Source organism: Balaenoptera musculus, chromosome 17 (genome assembly GCF_009873245.2).
Source record: "Balaenoptera musculus isolate JJ_BM4_2016_0621 chromosome 17, mBalMus1.pri.v3, whole genome shotgun sequence".
NCBI classification, from domain to species: Eukaryota; Metazoa; Chordata; class Mammalia; order Artiodactyla; family Balaenopteridae; genus Balaenoptera; species Balaenoptera musculus.
The window spans coordinates 79,497,401-79,523,617 of record NC_045801.1 but is presented as its reverse complement, the minus strand read 5'-3'; the positions used below and the strand labels follow the sequence as shown (position 1 = coordinate 79,523,617).

General features: G+C 40.3%; 1 protein-coding gene across 2 annotated transcripts in view; it reads left to right on the top strand.

The window, feature by feature from the left end:
- The first annotated feature begins 10,613 nt into the window (after nucleotides 1–10,613).
- SNTG1 (syntrophin gamma 1) overlaps nucleotides 10,614–26,217 on the top strand; it is a 206,273-nt gene continuing 190,669 nt past the window's right edge. For both annotated transcript variants that reach the window (XM_036830508.1, XM_036830507.1), the window contains exons 1-2: nucleotides 10,614–10,666; nucleotides 18,791–18,925. In XM_036830508.1, the coding sequence (XP_036686403.1) occupies nucleotides 10,640–10,666; nucleotides 18,791–18,925 (162 nt within the window). In that variant the 5' untranslated portion in view covers nucleotides 10,614–10,639. The remainder of the gene's footprint in view (nucleotides 10,667–18,790; nucleotides 18,926–26,217) is intronic.

Genomic DNA, 26,217 nt, shown 5'->3' with positions numbered 1-26,217 from the left:
TGTTACTATTCACGCAGAAACGCTAAACACACACCCCACACAGACAGACCATCAGCACTCCAAATCTTTCAGGGTTTCTTCCCATCACACTAAATAGGGCAGCAAACTTGGCAGTGATTTATATATACCAGGCAACCCATCCTCATTTCCAAAGTATCTACTACACAACCATGTATAAATGTGTATGTAATATAATTATGTGTATATATGTGTTATATATAATTACATATAATTAATCCCAAACGCTTGGATTGCTTAGCATCTACTTGGTAATCCAGTTTTCTATCAGCATCTGGCAGATCACATTTTTTTTTTCTTTTTTCTTTTTTTCTCTTGGAGAAAAGTACTTATCATTTTTTTTATTACTATGGTACTTTTGTGATATACTGGAAAGCACCTCTCTTAGGGGAGAGGTGACCTGGGTAAAGGGAAACTGTTCCTCTGACCCTCTTCAATGTCTTGGATTTTTTTTTTTTCCCCTCCAGCGATTTGCTGGGAACTTCTCCATTGGACCCCCAGACTTCCACAGAGGAACTCTCATCCATGGGTGTTTCTCAAACTTGGTGTTCTTTGGGGGAAGGATGCTAGAAAACTCCTATTCTGCCATCTTTACGATGTGGCCCAGCCTGTAAGCTCTTGAGTCGGGCTCTGCTTTCTGAGGTGAGAGCCAGGAGCCCGGGGCTAAGGTTCTTTATTGCTCAGTGCTCAGGCGCTGCACTTTACTCATGGATCTTCTCAGGTCACTCGGTGGACAGAGACACATTCCTGTTTATGCCGTTTGGAGTTGGTCTAAGCAGAAGTGTGCCATATTCTGATTTGTATTTGTTACTATGTAAGACATGTCATTCTCATCAACACTGTTGGACATCCACTGTGTGTGGGCACCCTAATTACCTCTTACATATTCTAACTAAACTCCCCCATTCTCCCAGGGGGGTGGGGGGATGGAGATCATCAACCTGAGATTATAGTGGATGAACAAACCTTAGGGAACTTAAATAATTTGACAGGTACTCATAGACAGCAAGTGAGTGGCCTGAATTCAAACCTAGATCCCCTTTACTACAAAGTTAACATTTCCTTTCAAATATTATGTTTATACTTTGTCTTTCCAGTTATGAATGTGACATGTGTCTCCTATTTCACACAAACCTAACACTGTGCTTCGATAAATATTTAAGCCACAATTGGAGAAGGAGCTCATGTAGGTTTAATAATATTGAGTTCTATTTCAAATTTGGGCACAAAATTGAGGAATTTTAGAGAACGTATACCACTTTTCTGGACCTCCCCTTTCCTCGGTAGTATTCGAGGAGGTTAGATTAAAATGATGGTCAAGGCTATGCTTGTTTTTAACATTTTATTACCTGTTAATCTGATTAGATACTTGATGGATTCATAAATTGAGATAATCTTTAAAGGTCTGATCACGAACCGGTTTGTGACATGTACACACTGCTATGTTTAAAATGAATAACCAACAAGGACCTACTGTATAGCACAGCGAACTCTGCTCAATATTATGTGAGAGATTTATTTTAATTATTACCATCATGCAATTATTGTTCCATGTTTTGAACATTATATCTTGCACCTTTTAATAGTATTAATAAATAATAATATTCTTTCTTATAAAATGGAGCTGAATGCACGTGTTCCCTGCTGTGAACCATGATTCTACATATTAGTGTTAAAATACATAGCTTGTCAGGAGAAGAGCTATTTTGATGGTGAAGGACTCTGTGAAAGGGAAGTTGCCAGCACTATTCTACCATATTTTGACCACCTTTTAGATGCTCTAGACCTCTCTCTTTGATGCTAAAGCCATGTATTTCCTTGGGCCAGATTTCCTCATCTGTAGCCTTGCTAATAAGTATGGTCCAAGAACCAAAGGGCCTTGACCGTCTCTTGGGAGCCTCACCTCCCCCCAGGGATGCACTAACAGGATCCCAAGGCCATTCCTTTGCACAGTAAATTTGAGCTGCCTCTCTCTGAAGTTACAACTCAACCGCTCTCCTAGGCCTCTTAATGAATGAAGATTTCTTTTTTTTAAGTTTTGCCATTTCAAAAAATAATAGAACAGTTTTTCCAATTTATGTCAGTCCTTGAATTTTCAATGGCAGCCATTAATATTGTTCCATTTCCCTCTTTAAATTCACAACAGAATTTATGTCAATAGTTGCAAAGGGAAAAGATAAATCACATGTCTGTTAAAATTTTCATTATTGTTCAAACCAAGGGCTGGATATAAAAACATGATGATGAAAGTATTGTTCTTACTATAGAAAAATATGGTAATTGTTTTGAAATAACATGGTGATCAATATTTTCCCCTCAGTATCTAAACATTCAGTTAGTCAAAATATCAGAGTTGTTATTTTTGGAGTGATAGGAAAGATCCTTAATAAGTAACTGTGTCTAACAACATTATGTCAGCACTTCCAAATTTATTTAATTGTATTACTAGACTTTGGTGTATTGTTAGGATTTTGGTGGTGCAGTGGCTAATCTTTTGTTCCGATTCCAAAGCCCCTGTGGATGGATAGTGTCGCTGCAATAAGGCGCACAAGGGGTTTGATTTTCTGGCCCCTCTGTGAGGACCTCTGCCTGGAACACTTGAGGCCCGAAGGGTGACAGGGACCAGAGCAATACCTAGGACAGTGGCCTTTAAAACTCGGCCTTGCAGAGCTCTGGGCTTGGAGAAAGTGGCTTAATCTGATGTGGGAAAGAAAGCAAACCTGGGGACGGGAGCCTGTCCCCTGCCCTGACCAATGGGGACTGGTCAGCACTTACGTGTTTTTCGTATTGGATTTCCTATAGCATTTAGGCGAACAAAGCCTCCCGTGGCTCAGTAAATAAATACCGTTCCCTAAGTTGATTTTATCTGTCTCTTAGATGGAAAACTGTTTTAGTTTGGAAACTTGGTTCCATACAAAGGAAAATGTTTTCATGGTGAAGAAAAAGGGTGACAAGCTGAGATGCCTCAGGCACTGGGAGAGAACAGACACGTGAAGGAGAAGTGCGTCCTCCGTGAGGGAAACTGGTCTACCTAGAACTGCTGAAGATGAGACTAGAGACAGTCTCACTGTGTATTGTACACACCTGTGCACGTGGAGGAAAATTTTTGAAAGTAGCAACAAAATAATTGACTTCAAAAGAGATTTGTCACCGTACCTTGAAAATCTGGCCATCAGATGCCTTGCTTGCATTAAGACCTTGAATCTGGAGAGATCTCGGTGGATCCTAACCCTTTCTTCATGAGCCAGTGCTGTGCCAGACGAGAAAATGGCCAGTGAGGGAACCAGACCTGCCCTGGGGCTCCCCGTCCCGTCTGGGCAGCATGAACCCCATGGCTGCGTGGGACAGGTGCCTTTGTCAGCCTCCTGGGCCAGCTGCATAGGATGTCCACGTGGAATGGACCCGGCGCTTGCGGAGTTCAGGAGCTGTGCATACAGAGGGGGTGGATGAGCTAGAGGTCTGATATAAAGGAGCGCGGCTGAAGTGTTGGAATGGTAAAGTCTAGGCACTGTGAAGCCAGCATCTTCATTAATCAAAACTTTGGGGAAAAAGGGAAGAAAACAAATTGAGTGTGTAGCAACATGCATATTGACACCCACTTACATATCCTTCCCTGCTTTATTTCTGTGCACAGTGACAAGGCTTTACAGCTTTGTACATAATTTCACGTGTTTTATCCATTTTCTAGATTTGGAGGAGGAGATGATTTTTGCAAAATAGGCATTCCAGAAATTTTTGGAGGGCTCCCTTTGGCACATATGTCCCTTTCAACATCCTGTTTGTTTCATTTCTGATTTGGTAGGCTTGCAGTCGTATTCATACATTTCCAGAATTCCTTCTTTTTTTCTAAGTATTAAGTGTTGAAAAAGACTTTCTTCTCTTTTTCGTGGAGTATTATCAAAACTCTGTAATTAAAAATAAATATTCGCTCAGAAATATAAAAATCTAGCTAAACAGACTGGGTGAAAATGAGTTAGCATAAAAAAGAAAATGACTTAAGGACCTGACGTAATTGCCTAAATACACATTTAAGTGCTGTAAAATCAGAGTAGACATTTAGAGTCCCCGTAAGTTATCAAAACATCGATAAGAGATTGGAGTTGTTTCATTTAAAAAAAAATCTCAGAGAGAGACAGAAAATTCCAAAACTTCTTGACAGCTTTGCACACAAGCAGAGTAAGCATAGCTGACCAAAACTGATAGAACATTTAGGAAAAATAAAAAATTTTAAAATAAATAAGTAAATAAATAAATAAATAAATATGTGTGTGTGTGTGTGTGTATATATATATATATATATATGCTAAAAAGTGCAAAAAATGTCCTCCATAATCTCAAGGCCTGCAAAAAACGGCCTTAAAAGGAGGCCTCTTTCTAAGGGGACGGGGGGTTCTCAGCTGGGGGCTGGGGCCGGCTGCTGGCCCCTCCCCTGGGACACCCACGCCAGCTCCTCACAGACCGCCCCCGAAGGGCTGCTTTCCCTGTCCCTGTGTCGCCGCGTGTGGCACCGTGATGAGAAGGGTGAAATGTGAGGGACGTGATGTGTTCAATTCCCATTCTCTGCCCCACCAGGCATTTGGGCGTGAGGGCAGAGGCTGACCTCTCTCAGACCACAGGAGCTGAGGGCAGCCGAGTGGGTTTCAGACCCTGTGAAACCACCTCTTAGCTGCTTGGCTTGGCCCTTACAGGAGGCAGAAGCAAACTGCCATCCTGGTTAAGCCACTATTTTTGTTGGCATTTTTTAAAATAACCAAGCACTCTCCTAACCAATATAGAAAGGGGAACCATGCATACAGACTCGCCCCCAAGGTACCCACCACAGAACGTACAAAAGGTTCTCTAAAATCAGACCCAAGTGACTGCAAGTGTCATTGTTACTCCTATTGCTTTAACCACTTTATTTTGGGGGGGCCCGTTAATCAGTTTCCAGTCGGTCAAGGCATCACGTGAAGATGTGAAAGCGTGTAGAGAGGGTATAGGCTGGGTTTGACTTTGGGATACCCAAAAATATGGAAGATAAATTTTGCATATTTTATAATTTAGCCTAGGGCAAGTTCTATAAATAGACAACATTTTTCCATTCAGTAAACTGAACTGTCATAGAAAGCAGAGTGTGACAGAGACTTTTTTACACTCACTAAAGCATTCTGGCAAGTATCTAAATAATTTAAATCCACGTGTATTTGCACCAATGCTTTCTGTGCTGTCTCACGTAACTACCTGTTCAGGTCTCAGATCCCCACGTGTTGTGGCTTTGGAAAGAAGTTCTCTTTATCTCATCAGCCTCATGCCAAATGAAGCATTCTGAGAGAAGACGTAGTATTTCCCCATGCATGAGTCTGACTGTTTGTCTAACTCTGCTTTCCCGGTTTTGGTTATAAAGACGAGGTTTAATCGACAGGATCTGGTGCTGTTCTCAGCATAATTGACAACAATAGTTGCAGTTAACTTCTGAGTCTTAGGTTTAGTCATAGGAGGCAAGACCTTTGCACAGAGGCCAGGTCTGAAGATCCATGACGTGTAAGTGGTACTCTGAGGGTACTCGGGAATATCCAGCTCCACTCTCACTATTCATGGCCAGGGACCAGGCTGGCACTGTTCCTTGGGTCACATGTGTCATAATGGTAGAAACAGGTTTCCTTAGGCTTGGACTTTTCCATGCTGTGCGGCTTCTCCCTGAGCTGGTCAAGGGGATTCTAAATTGATCAGGAATGTGATAGGTCACATTTATATATTGTGATTCTATAAACATTAAAGTGAATTTTATCCTTATCCACCCAAGCTTCTTATGCATTGCTTTTCTCATCTCCATATTTTAAGTGATGAAGTTTTCTAATAATCATATTTTAAGAAATTCATTTTCATAAAGGTTTTATTTTTTCCCTAATAAGAGTTATACTAAATACTAATAAATCAATAAGCTATTTTTCCTTATCCTTGGATATAGAGATGAAAGCTTTTGGAATTGTATATTTGTTATTGCATTATATTTTAATACAGATTAATTATTTAAAAACAATCATATAGAGAAAGCCCTAAAAATTTCATTTTTTTTTATTTCTAAGTTATGCAATAAGAACTATGAGAAAAGAACTTCACTTTTTGCAATGAATGTACCTCTAGGAAAAACAAAAGACATTTTTGTTTTGTGAGGGAAAAAAAATTCTTTGTAATTTTCCATGAAGGTATTAGTTAATTTATCTTGTTAATAAACCAAAAAATCAAGTTCTTTTCTCATAGTTCTTATTGCATAACTTAGAAATACCTAGCATAAAGTATATTCTGGAGCTTATGTCATTGGGCTTGCTGGTACTGATTAGTTGTACTTAATGTATTTTCAGGAATACTTAGAAACATGCTGTTTTATTCAGTTATTGTCACACTAATACTGCCTAATGAAACCATAGAATCTCAGTGGCGCACACAACTGTATCAGCTGGGATTCTCCAGATGAACGTAACCAGTCGGATACCCATGTATCTACAAACGTGTATTAAGAGATTCATTTCAAAGAGTTGGCTGCCACCGTCGCGGGGCCTGGAAGTCCAGAATCTGTAGGATGGGAGGGAGTTGGTGCTGCCGTCTTGAAGCAGAATTCCATCATCAGGGGCGTGTCCCAGTTTGCTTTTCAGGCCTTTCAGCTGATGGCATGAGCCCACCACTCCCCACGTTATGTAGGATAATCTCATGTACTTAAAGTCAACTGTTTGTAGATGTTAGCCATAGCTACAAAATACCTCACTGAAGTACCTCCGTTAGTGTTTGATTCAATTACTTGGTACCGGGTTGAATAACTGCCCTAATCAGGTCAGCACATGAAAACTAACCATCACAGGCCACCCTTGTCAACTTGACACTCACACTGTTCTCCTTAACCTCCTTAGCCTCCTGATAAGGACTGTAAAGTCTTACTTCCAACCGAGATGAAACAAGTATCCTCCATGCAACCCAAAATACACGAATCATTGCCTCGGAAGGGAATACTAAGTCCTGAAGTGGCATTCACTCCTCTCCTTGATATACTGTGACTTGAATGCTGTGATATAAAAGTCTATATTATTAGTAAAACTTATGTTAGATCATAAGGGGATACAAGAAGGAAAAAACAAAGATTTTCATCATCATATTTGTAATAAAATAAGGAAGAAATCCTCATACAATTACTGTTCTCATTTCTACAGCTGGACACATGGCTGTAACTGGCATTGAAAACTACCTTCTACTACCTTTGCCCTCAGCAAGCACCTCAGCTAGTCATGGTTCTGTTTAAGGTGGATGGTTAGCGTAATTTTGACTGGATAAGTGTAATTGTGGTGCTTCCTAACAATGGAATTTTATCCCGATAAAAATAAATGACCTATTGAGCCATGAAATTACATGGATACATCTTAAATGCATATTTCTAAATTTTAAAAGACTGTCTGAAAAGACTCTGTCCTGTATGATGCCAATTATGTGACATTCTGGAAAAATCACAACTATAGAGATAGTAAAAAGATCATTGGTTGACCAGGGGTTCACAGGGAGGGAAGGAGGGGTACACAGGTGGAGCACAGGGGATTCTTCAGGTCTGTGAAGTGATCTGTGTGATACGGTAGTGGTGGATACATGACACTATGCATTTGTCAAATCCCATGGAAATTTAAAGCACAGAGTCAACTTGATGTATGAAAATTTTAAAAAATTCTTAAGGGGTGAGGAGACCCTATTATGGCAAAGAATCTAACTGTAATACAAGGTCTGAAATAATCTCACTGAAATCGGGGAGGAGAAAAGGTGTTCACACTCATCATTTTGGAAATGAGTGCAGCTTGTAATATTAAAGGCAAAATAAACTGTGCTCTAGTGGATAAAATTGTTTCCCACGGGGCTTCCTTGGTGGTGCAGTGGTTGAGAATCTGCCTGCTAATGCAGGGGACACGGGTTCGAGCCCTGGTCTGGGAAGATCCCACATGCCGCGGAGCAGCTGGGCCCGTGAGCCACAACTACTGAGCCTGCGCGTCTGGAGCCTGTGCCCCGCAACGGGAGGGGCCGCGATAGTGAAAGGCCCGCGCACGGCGATGAAGAGCAGTCCCCGCACCGCGATGAAGAGTGGCCCCCACTTGCCGCAACTAGAGAAAGCCCTCGCACGAACCGAAGACCCAGCACAGCCAAAAATAAAATAAATAAATAAATAATTTAAAAAAAAAAAAAATGTTTCCCACAGGGATATGTGTTAACAGCTCCTGTGTGGCTGTCCCTGTACGCTGGGGCTGAACAACTAGGTAAGTGAATGGTGGCTCCCTGGGGGGTGGGAATCTACAGACAGACAAGGGGAGACAAGAGGAACTTACGGTGAGAAACCTGATAAACGTCATCTCAGCCAGACCATCAAGGTCAGCCTCAGCAGCAGGGATAAGGCGTGTTGACTGTGATTCTCTGACGTGAGGTGGTAAAGTGGCATTTATCTCTGGTCTTCCTCTCCAAAACCCATGACCCCACTACAGTCATGAGAAAAACGTCAGAATAATCCCAATGCAAGAACATTCTACAAATTACCAATAATCCTCAAAACTGCTAAAGTCATTAAAAAAAAGGAAAGTCTGAGAAACGGTCATAGCCAAGAGGAGCGTGAGGAGACACGGTGATTAAATATAATGTGGCATCTGGGATGGGGTCCTGGAAACTATAGAGGACATTGCGGGGGGAAAACGAGGAAATTTCAAAGAAGTAGGGTGTTAACAATAAGATCACAGTACTGGTTTGTTAGCTGTAACAATGTTACACACCATGTGCCATACTAAGGCATGACGTGCATAAATGTAAGATGTTAATACTAGAGGGAAAGGCATGTGGGGTATGTGGGAACCCTCTGTGCTATTTTCACAATATTTCTGTAAATCTAAAACCGCTCTAACATAAAACTTTGTACAGAAAGGTCTCAGAAATTTTTAAACGTATAAAATACAACTTTTATTCCAGTTTTTAAATTTATAATCACTGAAAACAATTTTATGATAGCTATGAAATTTATGTTACCTAATAATTAAATTGCTTTGCATATTACATTAATTCTTTTTCTGAATAAATACCTGATATTATTACCAGATATTTTCATGAAAGCCAATGGAAAATTAAGAAAACAAGGAAGATGTGTTAAAAATGGTAGAAGGCATAGATACACCCCCTACTCAAATAGAGATTAAGTTTAGATGGTGGTTAAATACCTTCATGTCTATTTTCTCTGGTTGCATTTAGTAGCAGGAAATTGATTCTAGAGACACTGTGTTTTTATGTAATCAATAAATACTGAAATTCTCCTACTTTTATAGAAAAGGAATAACTTCATGTCAGAGTTGGCGATAAGTAGATATTTGCAGTTCTTTAAAATACAATCTTAAGAGCAATTTTGAAAAATAATAGTTCAACTAATGGCAAATTTCTCACGGACACTAAATAAATAATTCATATCATCGGGTTATAATTTCAACATCAAATTGCCCTTTTATTTGCTAATGATTTGTTCTTACCTAACTTTACTAAAATCAGCCTCCTTATGCTTTCCAGTCAAACCAAATCAGGCTCACAACCCACAAGACTTATTTATGGAAAATAATATATTATGTGGCATGTTCAATTACTACCGAAAATGGTCAATCTCTTTTCTTTCAAAGGCAACAGTAATAATCCAGTGACAACATACTCCATTCCACTCACACTTGATCAAGTGTTCATCAGTCCCACACAACAGAAAATGACAAAGAGGACAAGATAGTTTACTGTCCCCAAAGCTGAGAGGAGCAGTAATTTGAGGTGTATAAAGTCTTCTATTTCGGAATTCACCATTCATTTTACTTGGGAGTCTCATTTACCTAAACTGTTAATTTTTTATACTGGCAGGATGCCAATTTTCTATGACAAGTTCATCACATAATTAAAACAAAACTCTCCAAAAGCATTTAAAATAAAACAAGACTTATATGCATTTATGTGCATTTAAGTCTATGCCTATCATTTAGATATTACAGTGACCACTAAATGAATCTGTATTAGATATTTCGTACATTGATTTATCTTTATATTATTCACCCTGATAAATAGCTTGCTTTCTTAGATCACTCTGTCTGTGAATTACATTTTAAGTTCCGGAGAGAATTATTCATGCATGTAGCTTTTTAATTAAAAAGAGAAAAATTAGTCAACCTTTTATCAAGAGATAACCACATGAAAGGCAACTTTTAATTACCCCTTTTGAAGTTTCTTCCCCAGTTGCCCAGTGGGGTTTCAGAGTGGATGCGGGGGTGAGCCAGCCCCTGAGCGGGAGGCTAATCCCGCCCTGGGTCCCATCCGGATGCTGAGTGGAGGGAGAGGGGCCTGGAAATGCACATCCTCGGCCCGCGGAGCCATGGCCGTAGGGTTATTCTTCACGGAAGCTGGAGGTGAAGACGTTTCCTCTCCTCCTGCCGTCGCTTCATTGGCCCCTGGGAGTTCTTGTCCTTACAGGTGGCTGTAAACAGTTTGCCCGCTGGCTCCGCTGCCTAATTTACTGTACTTCGTTATGTCCTCCTCTCTGCCCCTCGACGCTGTGCTTGATGGCCTTTCTCTGTCTTTTCAGACGACATCCTTTGCGGTGCCGCAGCACATGGATTGCAGGACTACCTGTGAGGAGGTAGGTCGCATGCCTTCTCTTTTTGATGAGGGGAAACAGGTGATAGACAGGGAACGCTGGGCCCTCCCTGACGTATTTACGTGGAAGATGGCTCTCCACAGAGGGACGGGTGATGGGCCCACGGCGTTTCCAGAGCGCGAGCTGTCTCTGCAAGGCTGGAAAGGCCTCACGGGCCTGGGGAAGCCCCGGGACTTCAGTCTTCCTTCAAGAAGACGGGCGCATGTTTCATTGGACTGAATTGTCTCTCCCCACAAACTATGCGCTGAAGGCTTCAGGTAGTGAAAGAGCTGGAACTAATTCTTTTCACATAGATGGTTATAAATTAGAAGACATCTAAGGTCCCTTTCAGCACTAAAAGCCTTTGATTTTATGATTCCCGTATTCTTTAAGTATTTCAGTATTAAGTGTTGATGTATGGCGACTCTCTGTAGAGCTGTCATCACATTCGGTGTGAGCGGAAGTGATGCATTCATTGCTCTTTCAAGGATGTTAAAGGCCGTCCATCCAAGTGTGCAGTCAACAGGGCATGGACTTGGGGCCCCAGGAATGCAGCTCTTCTCTTTTAGGAAGAAAGATTATCTTTCCATGCAACATTCAAAGCATTGGCTTTTCACTCTTCAGGCAAAATGCAAATATTCATACGTTAAAATATTTCATATTTGCTTAAAAGGTTTAAAATATTTTAGTATGTACAAATAACCCAAGGAAAAAACCATGACTAGATTACCTATGATAAAGTTTAAAAAATCTTCAGTATTAACATTTGTCAAAATTGTTCTTTTAGTGAAATGTCATGTGTTAAATTTCTTGCAAAAATATCTTTTTAAAAAAAACATTTGTCACAGTAGGTTCAACTTTAGGTTGTTCAGAAAAAATAATAAATTACTTTCATTCCTTCAATACTTACGGTTATTTTTTGTTGTTTTATTTTCAAAGTTTAAGTATGGTAATACTTTTTAAAATACTTTATACATGCTAGCACTTTTCAAATTATATTATATTACAGCTATTTGTTTACAAACCTCTCTCACATGCTACCCTGAATATTATAAGGTCAGAATGTGTAACTTACTCATCTTTTAATTCAGCTCCTTTCAAAAGTTCATACTTAAAAAAAAAATTACTGTTTTCCGAGCTTAAACTTAGAAGCATAAATTTTAATTGTGTCATTTCTGGTTGTAAATATAGTACGTGTTATCGTACTGTTAATTTTGTAGGAATGTAGTAAACCTACAATTTCTTTTTAAAGTTTTATCTTACATTTTGGGTGGTAAAGCACCCATCAATCTGAATGGATATTTGTGTGAATGAGACAGCGTGACACACATCGGAGACGCATGTGGTAGAGACTGGACAGTGGCCAGTGTTTCTAACACATGGTTCACCTTGGATGTGAGAGGCTGTATAAGATTGATTTCCCAGACCGTTTCTTACACAAAATGTTTTGATTCATTGATTTGAAACATACATCAAATTCTGTCTGAGGTTCAGCTGTATTTTACAATGGTGACACCGTTGAGGTCCTCTTACCTTACTTCTGTAGTAGACGTTCTTGCTCTCTGGCAATGATCCCTTGAGGATCTCACCATTTCAACGCTGCCAGCGTGGAGCAGACCTTCTCAGAACCATCAGAGCAGTTCCCGCATGTCTGCCACATGCTGGCTGGATTGGAAGTGGTGCAGGACTCTGGTGCCCTGAGGATGATCAGATCGCCCTGAAGATGGACCGGAATCAAAGAGTTTGCCAGAAATTCACAGTCTTAGAACGTTTAAGTGGACCTGCACCTTAAAGACAATTTAGCTTAACTCTGCCACTTTGCAGATGAGCAAATGGAGAGGTCTTACGAGAATGCTGAGTGACATTTAATGAATTAGGTAAAAGCAAAACCATAATGTATAGCTTGGAATGCCTGAGTCTAATTTTGGGCCTCTTTCTGAAGTACTACATTGCTGAAAATTATATCAAAGATACATTAAATGAAACTTGTTTTCTCTTGACTTTCTCTTGACTGATAATAAACTACTAAAGATGAAAATTTGATATCCACGTCCATCAGACAGATCCAGATAGAATATTACCACGCAGATGCCAAGAAGTCTCTTCTTTGTGAAGGAATGGAAGTGTGGCTAGATAAGTTTCATATAAACATCTTAATTATCTAATACAGACTTTTTTTTAAAAGAAGGGTTATTTATTGTTTAAAAAATTCTTCTCTTAAAAAGAAAATGTTGTAATTATTTTAAGTAATTGGGATTCAAAAGTCTGAAAAGAAACAAAACTGAAGAGAGAGAATACAATCAGGACAAATGCAAAACCCACATTATAGAAGAAAAAGTGCATGCATAGCCAGGCAAAATTACTGACTTCTCCGCCTTTAAAAGTGTCGTCAAAATAACTATGTGGGGGCTTCCCTGGTGGCGCAGTGGTTGAGAATCTGCCTGCCAATGCAGGGGACACGGGTTCGAGCCCTGGTCTGGGAAGATCCCACATGCCGCGGAGCAACTAGGCCCGTGAGCCACAACTACTGAGCCTGCGCGTCTGGAGCCTGTGCTCCGCAACAAGAGAGGCCACGATAGTGAGAGGCCCACGCACCGCAATGAAGAGTGGCCCCCGCTCGCCGCAACTGGAGAAAGCCCTCGCACAGAAACGAAGACCCAACACAGCCAAAAATAAATAAATAAATTAATTAATTAAAAAAAAAATAACTGTGTGTTCCAGTAAACCCACATTCTGTCTTTAGTGTGGGTTTTCCTCATAGTTCACTTTCATACCCACATTCTTTAAAATAGGATCACATCTAGGTGTTGAGTATGAAAATACATATTTCTCTGTAACATATATTTAATAATTTAATAATTCATGCACACATATAATTTAGTCTCATATAATAAAATATAATCTGTGACTATGATTCAATCAACAAATATTGAAAATCCCACTATGAATAAAAGACTGTACTGGGTCCTATAGATTAATAATCCTTAAAAATGAAAAGAGTAATAAATTATTAAGATTTTCTTTAGATAACAGCATATAAGGTGAAGTCAGATGATGTGACATGGAACTAAATGTTATGGAAGTCACTACATGTCATGCCTAAATGCACGATTAATTGTTAGGTGAATGTATTTATTCAATGAAAGCCCTGAGTTTCAAATATTAAGGACTCATCTTTGGATGGAAGGGCCTCTGAAGATTGCAAGGAGATACAAGTCTTGCACAAGTGCTTGAAAAGTGGCTGGAATTTAGCTAAGGAGGAGGCCAGGTAAGACACCATCCCAGCAGGGAAAGGAAAGGGTAAAACGCAGTTTGAAACATCTTGTGTGAAACGGCATTTAGTGCGCTGCTACTGCAAGATGGTACAGTATAAGGAATTACATACCACTTACAACGATAGGCTTACAGGACAAGCTAAATTAGATTTGGCAACCAAAATACAGAAATATGAGGATTCCTACAAGACTATCGTGCATAGGATGGTCTCTGCCTAGTTTCTTGAAGTTTATTATATCTGACATTGCAAATTCCACACTTCAAGGTTAAAGGAACACGGATATTAAAGTTTCATGAAAACGCAGTTTGTGTTCTTTCAAGGACTAGAGCCTAAATTAAAGAGGTCTTAACTTTCAAGTAGAAAGTGGGTGATAGTCTACTTTTTAAACTTCCAAAGGTACTTGGTTTATGCGAAGCATACATTCTTAATAAGTTTACATGTGAGGTTTGTTTTTCAAACAGAGTAAATCCATGTAAATTCATGAACACACTTCATTGATTCACAGAAAACAAGTCAATGACTAGATGTTTAAACATATTGCCTTTTAAGTAATTAAGAGGTATTGCCTTTTAATATTCCTCTAAGCAAATAGTCTTCAGTGTGGGTTTTGCAAAATCCAGCTGCAATGTAGGATCATCCATCAGGGACAGGAAAACAACCTTTGAATGTATTTATCACTTTTCAAGTTCTACGTATGTTTTATAATTATGTAATATATTTGCATGCTATATGTAGCACATGCATTTCCTCACTTATGCGTGATGCATGCCCAGTTTAAAAAGTTTGAAGACAAATGACTGTTATGTTAGTAAAGAAAAAGAACTTGAGTGCAGGCCTTAAGTTTATACTAAAATGTGGGACTGATCATTATTTGAATGATTTTTTTAATTTTTTGAACAATCTGGGTCCACAGATCTGTAAAGACTTTGCAGCCCTCAGTGTTTTAGTTTGTGCTGCACCGGTGGCCACTCTTAGTGTCCTGTTGCCCATTCTCAGCCCTGTAGCAGTCCTTGCGGGATGAGCCCATGTGGGTCAAGCCTCTCCCGGTATCTGCTGGTGTCCTGTGCTCCCTCAGCAGCCTAGCTTTGGCAGGGAAAGCATCCCTCAGGCCCAGAGTGGTTTCTGTCTCATTTTCCCCTCACTGGCCATCGCTCTGATCCATGAAGAATGGCTGGTTCAAGATGGTGTCCTCCTCAGAACTCTCTGCACTCCCATAAGGAGATGCTTGGCAACCAAAGTGCTACCTGGTGAAAGACACGGATAGCCTTGTCCTCGTATGTGGGAAGATTGGGGGAGGCACCCCCTCAAAGGCCTCTGCATGAGGGGACCAGGGCCAGGGGATGAGAGCCTGGAGCCTGGAGTCTGGAGCCGGGCAGCCCGGGTTCACATCCTGACTCGCACCCATCTCTGCGCCTCCGCTTCTGTCCCGTCCACGAGGACGGCTGCCCTGGGTTATCAGAGTCAAGGGGATTAGTATTTCGGGGCACACAGTCCGACTGCGTGAGATACATGCCCACCTCTCACAGTGGTGGTGCCCGTCCAGCAGTGCTGCCCTGCGCTGGGGGTGCCCCGAGTGGGTTTCACCCCTCTTCCTCCATCTACTGTAGCAGCTCCGGGTCGGATCCAGTAGCTTCGCGTCCCCAAAGTTCCTGCTCAAGGTTTACGTTTCTGTCAACAGGAGCTATGTTCTCACTTCCCCAGTCCCTATCCATCTTCTCCTCTGCTGTAGGAAATACATTCATAAGACCTAACTCGAAACGTTTATGTTATTTCACCGCTCTTAGATTCCTCCGTGGCACCTCCCGCCCGTTCACACGCTGGGCGCACCATACAGGGCCCTGCCCGCCCCACCCCTGCGCTCTGCCGCGGCCCCTCCCACATACCACGGGCTCGGCCTCGGGGCTCCGTTCTCCATCATCGGGGACCATGCATTCTCATGTTCTATATGGACCATGCGTTCTCATGCCTCTATGTGTTCACTCAGGTTTTTCCCTTTTGGATAAAATCACTTTTGCCTTCTCTAATTATTGTGTTCTTGATTTATTTTTTCAAGACAAGCAGCACATTCTTCTATCTACAGAGCCTCCTCTAATGCCCCTTCTCTCAGGAATAGTTAAGTCCTTTCTCTATGTTGCTCCTGTATCAAGTGCTCAAATATCATACTGCATGTTATTTATACATGTGCATTTTTAGAAGTAGGAATACTCTGAGGCCAAAGGTGATTGTCTAATTCACGTCTGACTCCCTGTTAATGTTACACAGTATTGGCAAAGTGGATGTGTGTGTCGGCTTTTTAATGTATTTTCAAGTCCATAAGCTGAATTTTCGTAGTAGAATAAATGTAACATCTGTAATGCCTGGAAAATGTATTTTAATGTGAATATGTTGTTAGCTTCATTATCTCTCAGTTTGTTATTTTCTCCAAACAGCTATGTATTGGTGTGTGTATATATATATATATTTAATTCTAACAAAAAGCTGCCTCATTCTTTATTTTCCTTCACTCTTGTCCTCTGAAGAGTCAAGCATGGGCTCCAAGTCTGTGTTCTATTTTCCAGACAACCATCTGATAGTTAGGGGACATTTCACACATTACTTGAGTGAATGGAGCTTTGACCATATCAGAAATGTGATGAGAGAAACCTCATAGCTGTGTTTTAGTTCCTCAAACTTTCCCTGGTGATCTTTGCAATCTCTTTGATGTGTAACAATAATGTATTTATGGGATCTCAGGGAAAAGCCCCTCTTTCATCCACAAGTCGAGACAGAGCCTTATTTGTGATTGCCAGCTATTCCATTACACTTCCGGGGGGAAAATGGCTTGGAATGTACGGTACATCTAAAAATCAGCAAATGTGCCCAATTATGTTCCCTTAGCTTTGATATTATCTCCTGCCCCTCTCTGCCATGCATCTCAGAAGTCCCGATGTTGGCCCCTGGCCGAGATCACCTTGTAAGCATGAGAGACTTTTCCGCGTGAAAAATGTACAAAAATTGTGTCTGTATTAAGGAAAATATAATTTGCTTTTGCTGACATTCTTTTGTCTTTTAGACATACTCACTTGAGTTAAGCTCTGTGGTAGATTAATGGATACGATTTAGGGGCCCCAGCTATGTACAGCCTCAGAGGAGGGCCTGATGCCATCATGGCTCCTGGAAAAGCTTGTTTTTCCTTAAAAGATACTATAACACTTACAAAATAATTACAGACCAATTTAACATTGTATATAATAGAGGGTATAATGGTATGTATTTTCACATGGGAAAAAGCAATTTACAGAAAGAGTTATCTCTGGAAGTTGCGGTACCTAAGTATATTCTCATCAACATTATGGAACATTCTTTTAAAGAAACAACCCCCTAGCAATCCACATGTAATTTATATTCCAAGGGAAAGTCTCATGTTATTTGTCTGGGATTTTGTGCTCATTAAATAGTAAGGATAAAAATGTATTTCTGTGTACTTCTCCCTTTATCCAAATTAAGAACGGCTCAGTGGTTATTAAATGAAAATGTAATTTCCAAGGTAGTCATTGTTTTTGTTGACTTTTTAGTTCAGAGTAACAGCCAGTGATTATATTCTGTTTCAAAAGAATTTCCATTTGCATCTCTGGTAAATGGGACCATAAAGTGCCCTTGCTAAGGAGAATATTTCCATTTGTCTGGCGAATATTACAACCCTGGCCTGCTTCAGGAGGGACAAGATGTGTGGACTCGCCCTGTGATCACTAAGCTGATGGTTTAAAGCCATGCAGTACAAGTTTGGAAATATTCACGGGCTGTGTTCACAATTCCCAAAAATGTGTGACGCAAAAACAGTGGGAAGGGAATCAAAAGTCTTGGGTCTCAAGCCAGGCTGTGTCTTAATTAGCTGTGTTAATTCAAGCAGTTCTTCACCTCTTGGTCCTGGTTCCCTCCTCTGTGCAAAGTGCATGTGTGCTGGTGAATGGGTTGATCAAATAGTGGAGGGTAGAGGAGATAAGAAGGTATGTTGGGCTTCCCTGGTGGCGCAGCGGTTGAGAATCTGCCTGCCAATGCAGGGGACACGGGTTCGAGCCCTGGTCTGGGAAGATCCCACATGCCGCAGAGCAGCTAGGCCCGTGAGCCACAATTACTGAGCCTGCGCATCTGGAGCCTGTGCTCTGCAACAAGAGAGGCTGCGATAGTGAGAGGCCCGCGCACCGCGATGAAGAGTGGCCCCCGCTTGCCGCAACTGGAGAAAGCCCTCGCACAGAAACGAAGACCCAACACAGCCAAAAATAAATAAATAAATATTAAAAAAAAAAAAAAAAAAAAAGAAGGTATGTTTACAGGTTTAAAATTCTGTGAGACAGAAAGTAGATGAGTGGTTGCCTAGGACTGGATGTGGGAGGATGGGGAGATGGGATATTAGGTTTCTTTTCAGAGTGCTCAAAATGGTCAGAAATTGGTTATAGCAATGGCTGCATATTGCTACACTAAAAACATTGACTTGAACACTTTAAAGGGTTGAATTGTATACAGTGTGAATAGCATCTCAATAAAACCATTATGAAATTTATATTTAGATTGTAAGTATTAAACAAAAACTTTCGCTGTTTTTCAAATATACTGTATAAACTGTAATCCTTACTTTCCAAATCTTTGTGGGGATTTCCTCACATAATCTCTATTATCTGAGGTCTACTTTATGTGAAAAGGTTATACTTTTCTGTGTACCTGTATTAAGTTTCAGACTCCTCAGAGCGCATTTTCCCTAGCTTTCAGATGTTATTCATCATGTTTTGCTATAAATAAGCCATAAAATTATAATCTATAAACTAAGTATCTTTTCTCTGTTTTGCTTTTTTTTTTTTTTTTTCTGTCTGAAGACAAAGACAGGGATTTGTTTGCTGCAGGATGGTAATCAGGAGCCTTTCAAAGTGCGGCTACACCTGGCCAAAGATATTCTGATGATCCAGGAACAGGATGTGATATGTGTGTCTGGTGAGCCTTTCTATTCTGGTGTAAGTAGCTCTTCCTTCCCTTGAAGTTTTCTGGGGTTCTTTTGTTGTTGCTGTTAATAAAAATGTCTGTTCACAGAAAATACTTAATATTCTTTCTCTTACTTTCAGAGCCAGTAATTTTTGTTTTCAGTATTAGTAAGCAGTGTCCTCATATAAGGACTTGTACTTGGGTCCAAAGGCGTACATTGGGCCCATCTCCAGCTCGGTGTCTCATTGACTCCGAGTTGTCATTGTGTGACTAGAGTGACACTTGCATTTGTAATCATGAGAGAGTGGGTTCTACACTTCAACACCGAGGACTAAATGAGAACAGTGCATGGCAGTTTCCCTGCCCTGATCGCGTCTTGCATCACAGTGAACCTTCAGAGGTGGTGCAAAGGTGGAGCCCAAAACTCTTGGCATCTGAGAAGCAGGAGGCTTTAGGTAGTGGCCCCGGAACTCAGTGCCAAGGCTTCTCCCCAGGGGATTGTGCATGAATAATTCTGTGGGCCTCCTCGATAGAATCGAGCTAGGTGCTGTAGCAAGCTCTGTCTGTGCTCTAAACAGTTAACGTATGACCCTGATACTGCTCCAGTCTCTGAAGGAGCCATAAATGGTCTCAGAACCCACCGGTCTGCTCCCTGGGGCTGAAGTACAGCTCTGGAGGACGTCCTTAGGTGTGTTAAATAACGAAATTTTAACTGAGCAAACTTAAAGCTCTAATTAGCTTTGTTCAATGATCCATGAATCGGGCGGCATCCCATCTGCCAAGCTGTTTAAAAGAAGAGGTGTTCAAAGGGAGAAAGGGGGCAGAAAAAGGAAATTATTCCCAAAGAATGTCTTGTTCCAGTGGAGGTTGTCCTCCTAAGGGGAATAGATGGGGTCTGTGAGGGCAGGAGGTTTACTCACTAGCGCCGACCAGGGAATTCTAGGTTGACTGGTTAAAGGTGACAGTCCTGGGAGAGGCTGAAACTTCAATTAGGTTAAGTATTAAGTTTCAGTATGGTGACATGGTCCTAGCACAAGTGATTCCATCTTGGGCCTGTTGTCTCTTTTTTAACAATTTTCCCCTTTTGCTCAGACTCTCAGCTTCTCTGAGAGATGTGATCAAAATGTAAGGCGTGAGCGCCCCTCTCAGCTACTACTCTGAAGCTCTCGTGGTTTTATCTGATCCTCTGTGTGGTATCAACAGGGCATGCTGTTTTGTTTAATCCCTGGGACATACACGGCTTCGGGTTCACAATATCTAAGTTGGTCATTCTCGCTGTTCCTTTTCTGGAGTTCTTGTATTAGGGAGATCATTTACTTGGTGGTTAGTGGCCGAGAACTTGGATTTAAAGCTCTTGGGAAAACACAATTCACCAGGGAAACTACTATGATTGTTATAAGCAAGATAATCCCCAGTATTTGTAGTGTACTTTGGAGTCATGGTCAAGACCCAAACCAATTGAAGTCAAATAAGTCATAGAAATATCCCACTGAAGGAGTCACCTTTTTAAGCCAAGTTGCTTGATCTTATGTACGTGAGTGTCAACTTCCCCAGAAGTGTTAATCCAGGTGTAGCAGGCGGTGTTGGCCACGGCACAGACACCTCCCGGCTCAAGCTAAAAGCTAATCAAGGGCTGTCCTCTTATCAAAAACAACTTTGGCCAGAGAGTCGAAGGATCTTTGCTGAGCAGCTGTTGTTTTAATAGTGGATTCTGCAATACTTTCAAGAGTTAATGAGAGGTTCCTGATCGGAGCCTCATTTACATTTACTCCTAACCAGGGAGGGACAGCCCTACAAAGGAAGCAAACCCTGAATCATGAATGCTTCCTGGTAATTCCCATCCGAACCTGTGGCTCAGGACTGGAAAGGTGCCAGTGGTGGAGGCAAGTAAAGTCTTAAGGGTGAATAGACCATGCAACAGTGTTTCTCTTGCCTTGTGTGTTTTCTTTGCCTAGGTGGAGCTTAGATGCAAATTTCCCCAAGTTTGGGATTGTTAGCCAGAGAGAGGGGTTAACAAACCATGGGGTCTCTAGCATTCTGACAAGTACAGAAACCTGTACTTGTTAAAAGTCCTTTCCTGGAATCTCCTTGAAGATGAAGTACTTTTGCAGGAACACTTTTGAAAAAACATTAGAGTAAAACAATAACTGTAAATGACAAAGGATTCAAAACTGCTCATTAGTAAAAATCTGATGAGAGTTCATTGTAATGGAATTGGCAAGGGAATGTGGTTATTTTTTGTAACATACAACATTTTAAGATAATAAATAGAATTATGACTGATAACATTATACCAGGACATATCAGATTTATAGGAATTTTATACAATTCAGGAACACTTATAACATATACCCATACAAGTACAGCATAAAGAAAGCTCAGTATTACTTTTTATTTGGCAGTACTTCCCATATAACCTGTCAAATAAGCCTAATTAGCCTAACGTCCCCCCTTTCATGAGGAGAGAGAACAAATCTTTTGAGATGTTCCAGGGGCCCTCTGGAACATCCCAAAGTTATGTCCAGGTGAAAAAGACATTATTTAGAATCTTAATTTGGGGAAGTTTGTCAAAAATATCAAATGGTTTGGACACTTGACTAAATAGAATCACAGATAAGTATGAAACAATATTTAATGATACATTTAATTAAGTGACAAAAGATTTCAAAGGCATATATAGAAGGTTACATTGTTCTGAGCAAAACAACTCTTTTAATATTGAGAAGACTTGGTTTACTTAAGTAATCAAAGACCAGATGATAAAGATAACATGAAACACAGGAAATCATTTTGATAAAATACAAAAGTTTTGCTTTCTAAGTGGATTACCTAAATGGTAAAGAAAAATCTTTCAGAATATCTTATCAAGAACAGATCAATTGTCCAAGGAAACTTTGTCATTTTATCATATAAAAGAAAACTAAGTTTTAGTGTTACGTAAGTACACTGTTGGTATTAAAGCTTAATTTAAAAACATTTATAAAGATAACAATTCAATTTTTAGCTAACTTGACCATAAAAAATACTCTCCCTCTCTCTCTGTCTCTCTCTGTTTTCAGATTTCTGTGTCCATTGTTTGTCCTTTTCCTCTTTTGCATTTTGAAATAACCAGCTTTATTTTAGGAGAAAATTACTTTCTTTTTCCCTAACAAAAATGAATCTCCATATCCATATCTTTTTTTACCCCAAAACACATCTATTTTCCTTGCATCCAGAGTTGTTTCTCTTATAATTTCTAGTAGTTTTAACTCCATATATTAGAAATTTTAACCCTAGAAAGCTTTAATTTTTAGAGAAAATAAATAAGTAAACAATTGTGAACTGTCTTTTACATTAGCATTCTGTGGCTTGTAAATATTTTTTATAAATCTGTAAATCTGTAACTATTTTTTATAATTTCTAGAAATGCGTGTTTTCTCATAGTAAACTTCTCAGCATGGCACGGGACTTGTTTATTAATAAACCCAAATATCTTTAGTTTTTCTGTAAAAGGAAGTGGAAGTAGATAAACCTGTCTTCAATAATTAGTGTTTCAGTATTTTATCTTGTTTGGAAATGATCTGGATATTCAAAGAATTTAACTTATCACTTAACCTAGCAAAACTTTAAGGTTTCAGGTTATCAAAAACACTTAGGGAAATTAAAAAGTTTTCATCCTATGTACATCTATTTATTTAAATTATTCTTACAAGGACTACCCAGAAACACTTCATTAGACATTGGACAATGTCAGTCATTATTCTGAGTTATTTTTCTTGCTGACAATTTTTGTAATAGAGATAACATGAATTAATTTGGTTAGTAAATTCAGGTAGAATAAAAGTTTTACTTAATGCTGATAACTCTAAAGACGTGCTTATTTCAATTAAACCAACAGCCTTGCACTAGCTTTTATATTTTCCCATATCACGTGAATCTGAAATTCATTCGGGTTAGTTTCTGTTATATTTCTGAGAATTTCATTTATATAGGAACTTTGTTTTATTTAAGCCAATTAAATAGAGCCTTTTTACTAATTATCTTTTGCAGTACCATCAGTGGTAGGAAAATATCACATAAGATACATATACATATGCCCACATAAACATATAGACAGACATAAACTGAGACCTCATAGATTATGTTTTACTAGTTACAAAAGAAGTTGGATCTAAGTTGCTTTTCTGGAAGATGGAATAAGTAAAGGCTACCTGCACAGATGTCTAAAACTAAGTTTCAAATGACCTTTCCCTCTTTTGATTTTTTTTTCAGATAAGCATTACCTCTCTGAAGTTTGTACTTTAAAATTTACATCTTAGAGGCACAGAGAAAGAATGCAAGTTACAAGCCTTTTAAGATAAATAGGGGAAGTTTGGGAATTGGTAAAAAGGAATAGGTAAATTTTGAATTGCCTCTTTAGCGGCAGTTTTAGATTTGCAAAGATTTGTAAGATGAGGACAGTTGCCTTTAATTCCTCAAGGAATTTGGTTGCAACTTAAATGACATCATAGGTTGATCCACCCATAAATCCTTTACAAGGCATTAGAAGGTTTTCTTTTTAAATTTTAATTTCTGTTTTTCATAGTTGTTTCAGGAAATAATGTAGCAGTCTCCCAGAAAGCCCTCAGAGCCCTGTCAGCTTTAGGAGGGGCCCAAATGGGGGTCCCCCTTTGAGGGTAGATGCGGTGTTTGTAAGGCCACTGACTTGGCTTTGTTTATGGTCAGTCTTCTCTTCAGAGGGAAAAGACAATTCAGACAGGTTAGTAGAGCAAGTACTGCGCTCCAGCAAAGGAGGAGAGAGGGGTCACCAGGATTAGGTCAGCCTCATAATCTTTCTCTTTTTTTGAGGGGGGGGTACCTCTTATGTCCTTAAAATTTTATTAGTGTTTTGCAATGAATTTTTTTTAAATGAAGCTACATGTGTACCTCATTTTGCTGCACTTTGCTTTATTGCACTTCACAGGTATTGTATTTTTTACAAATTGAAGTTTTATGGCAACCCTGTGTCGAGCAAGTCTATTAGTACCTTTTTTTGACAGCATTTGCTCACTTTGTGTCTCTGTGTCACATTTTGGTAGTACTTGCAATATTTCAAATGTTTTCGCTATTATTGTATTTTACGGTAATCTGTGATCAGTGATTTTGGATGTTACTATTGTCATTGTTTTGTGGCACCATGAGTTGTGCCCATGCAAGACTGTGAGTTTAATTGGTAAATGCTGTGTGTTCTGACTGCTCCACTGGCAAGCTGTTGCCCCATCTCTCTCCCTCTCCTCCAGACTTCCTGTTCCTGACACGCAACAATGTTTGAATTAGGCCAAATAATAACCCTACAACGGTCTCTAAGTGTTTGGATTTTAAGGTTCCCATCTTTACTATTTATTTATTTGTTTGTTGGTTTATTTTATCTTTTTTAAGCTAAGCCTTCAGTTCTCTTGGAGCCAAACCAATACTTGAAAGGGATGTGCTGCTGGGCTGGAGACTGTGTGATGGTTTACTGTGTACTTCGTCACACAGAAATTTTCTTGAGGTTGGCGGGTGACCTAGCGTCTGTCTAACCTGTTCTGACCCATTATTCTAGCAGAGGAGTCTTATCCTACCTAACACAGGAGGCTTTGGTGGCAAGCGTTCTCACAGCTCTTAAAATTCTTGACTCGTACCCACCAATTTTTGTGGCTTTTTTTTGGCTTCCAAGATCCCCATTAGCAATAGCCTTTATCTACACAGAACAAGACAAACAAGCTCATGCACCTTAACACACCACCAGCAATTCCCAGCAGTGAACCATCAGAGCCCAGTAAGTGGGGACTGGGGAGGGGACCTGGAGAAAGGGGGTCCAGGCGACTGGGAAACGCGGGCGGAACCCAGGGCCGGGGGCTGGGGTTCTGGATGGTGCCCCCTGCCTGCTCCAGCTGGCCCGCTGAGCCCTGGACCTGGACGGGAAGGCGGATCAGACACCGAGTTCGGAGCCGAGAGCTCTCAGAAACGTGGTGAAGACAGTGAGCGCGAAGGCACCTCCGGGACCGCGTCCGTGCTCGTCATCATCCCCAAAGCCTTCAGAGCCTCCTCTGCTCCTGCGCGGGCAGCAAACCTGATAAACAGCGAAAACCAGCGCAGTACATTTAAAGAGCTGATGGGCTTTATTCGAAAGTTCATGAATTGGCTGGCACCCCATCTGGCAAATAGAAAGGCGCTCCACTGAGCTGAAGAAGGGGAAAGGTTTTTAAAGGTGGAATGGGGGAAGAAAAAGGAAGTTATTAACAAAGAATGCTTTGTTTCAGGGAAGGCCACCCTCCTAAGGGGAGTTTTAGGGGTCTATGGGGCAGGATTACTCTCCAGTCCTGAGCAGGGAATTCCAGGTTGAGTGGTTAAACCATGCGATAGTCCTGGGAGAGACTGAAACTGCACTTAGGTTAAGTGTTAAGTGTCTGGTGACGTGGGCTTAGCACAAGGGACTCCATTTGGGCCTGTTGTCCCCTTTGCAATAGGTGATGTTAAATTGAGTTTGACAGAACAATTTTATCATAAAACAGGAAGTTTTAAAGTTTATCATTGATTGCGCAATGACATTGAAGACATCACCTTAACAGTGTTGTCATGTATGATTTCAGAAGAAAACTACAGCAAGTGTCATACAGGCAGCTCCCTGGATTCCCTAGACATCTGTAGTGGCTTAGCAGGTAGATTTAGTTTGTAGCTTATTAACAGACTGATTTCGGAGTGTTTTGTTGGGGTGAATAATGCTAAACTTGAGCTTCCACCACACTTCTCACTAACATCCTGTGGAGTCACACCGGGTCCTAAATCAACAGGCTCCTGCTAGCTAAAGAAAATACACATTCTGCAGACTGTTAACTATTCTTTTGTCACAGACCATTTAAATTATCCTGAATCACGGTTCTGGCTGTCAAGGCTGATTAAATTGTTCCCACGGGGTTGCCCTTTCTTTCTTTTAGTTAATAAAAGAGTAGGGGTCAATTTCTTTCTTCCTTCCTTTCTTTCCTTCTCTTCCTTTCTTTCCTTCCCTTCCTTCCTTCCTTCCTTCCTTCTTTCTTTCTCCTTTTTTTTTTTGGAAAAGATATATTACATATATATATTACGTATATATATACACATATGTTACACATATCAGAATGATGCAGAGCAGTTGTCCATCAGGTAGAAATGTGAAATCTTCAGTTACTATAAGAGGAAGAAATCACCTTCCCTTGTGCTCAAAAATTGAATGTTCAGCCCCTGTCAGTCTCCCGAGTGACCCGCCCCCTAAGTCACAGGAAGCTGTGTCTGTCCCCGGGATATTATCTCTTTCAATGCTGCCCTGAAGGAACATCAAATTTAGCCAGGG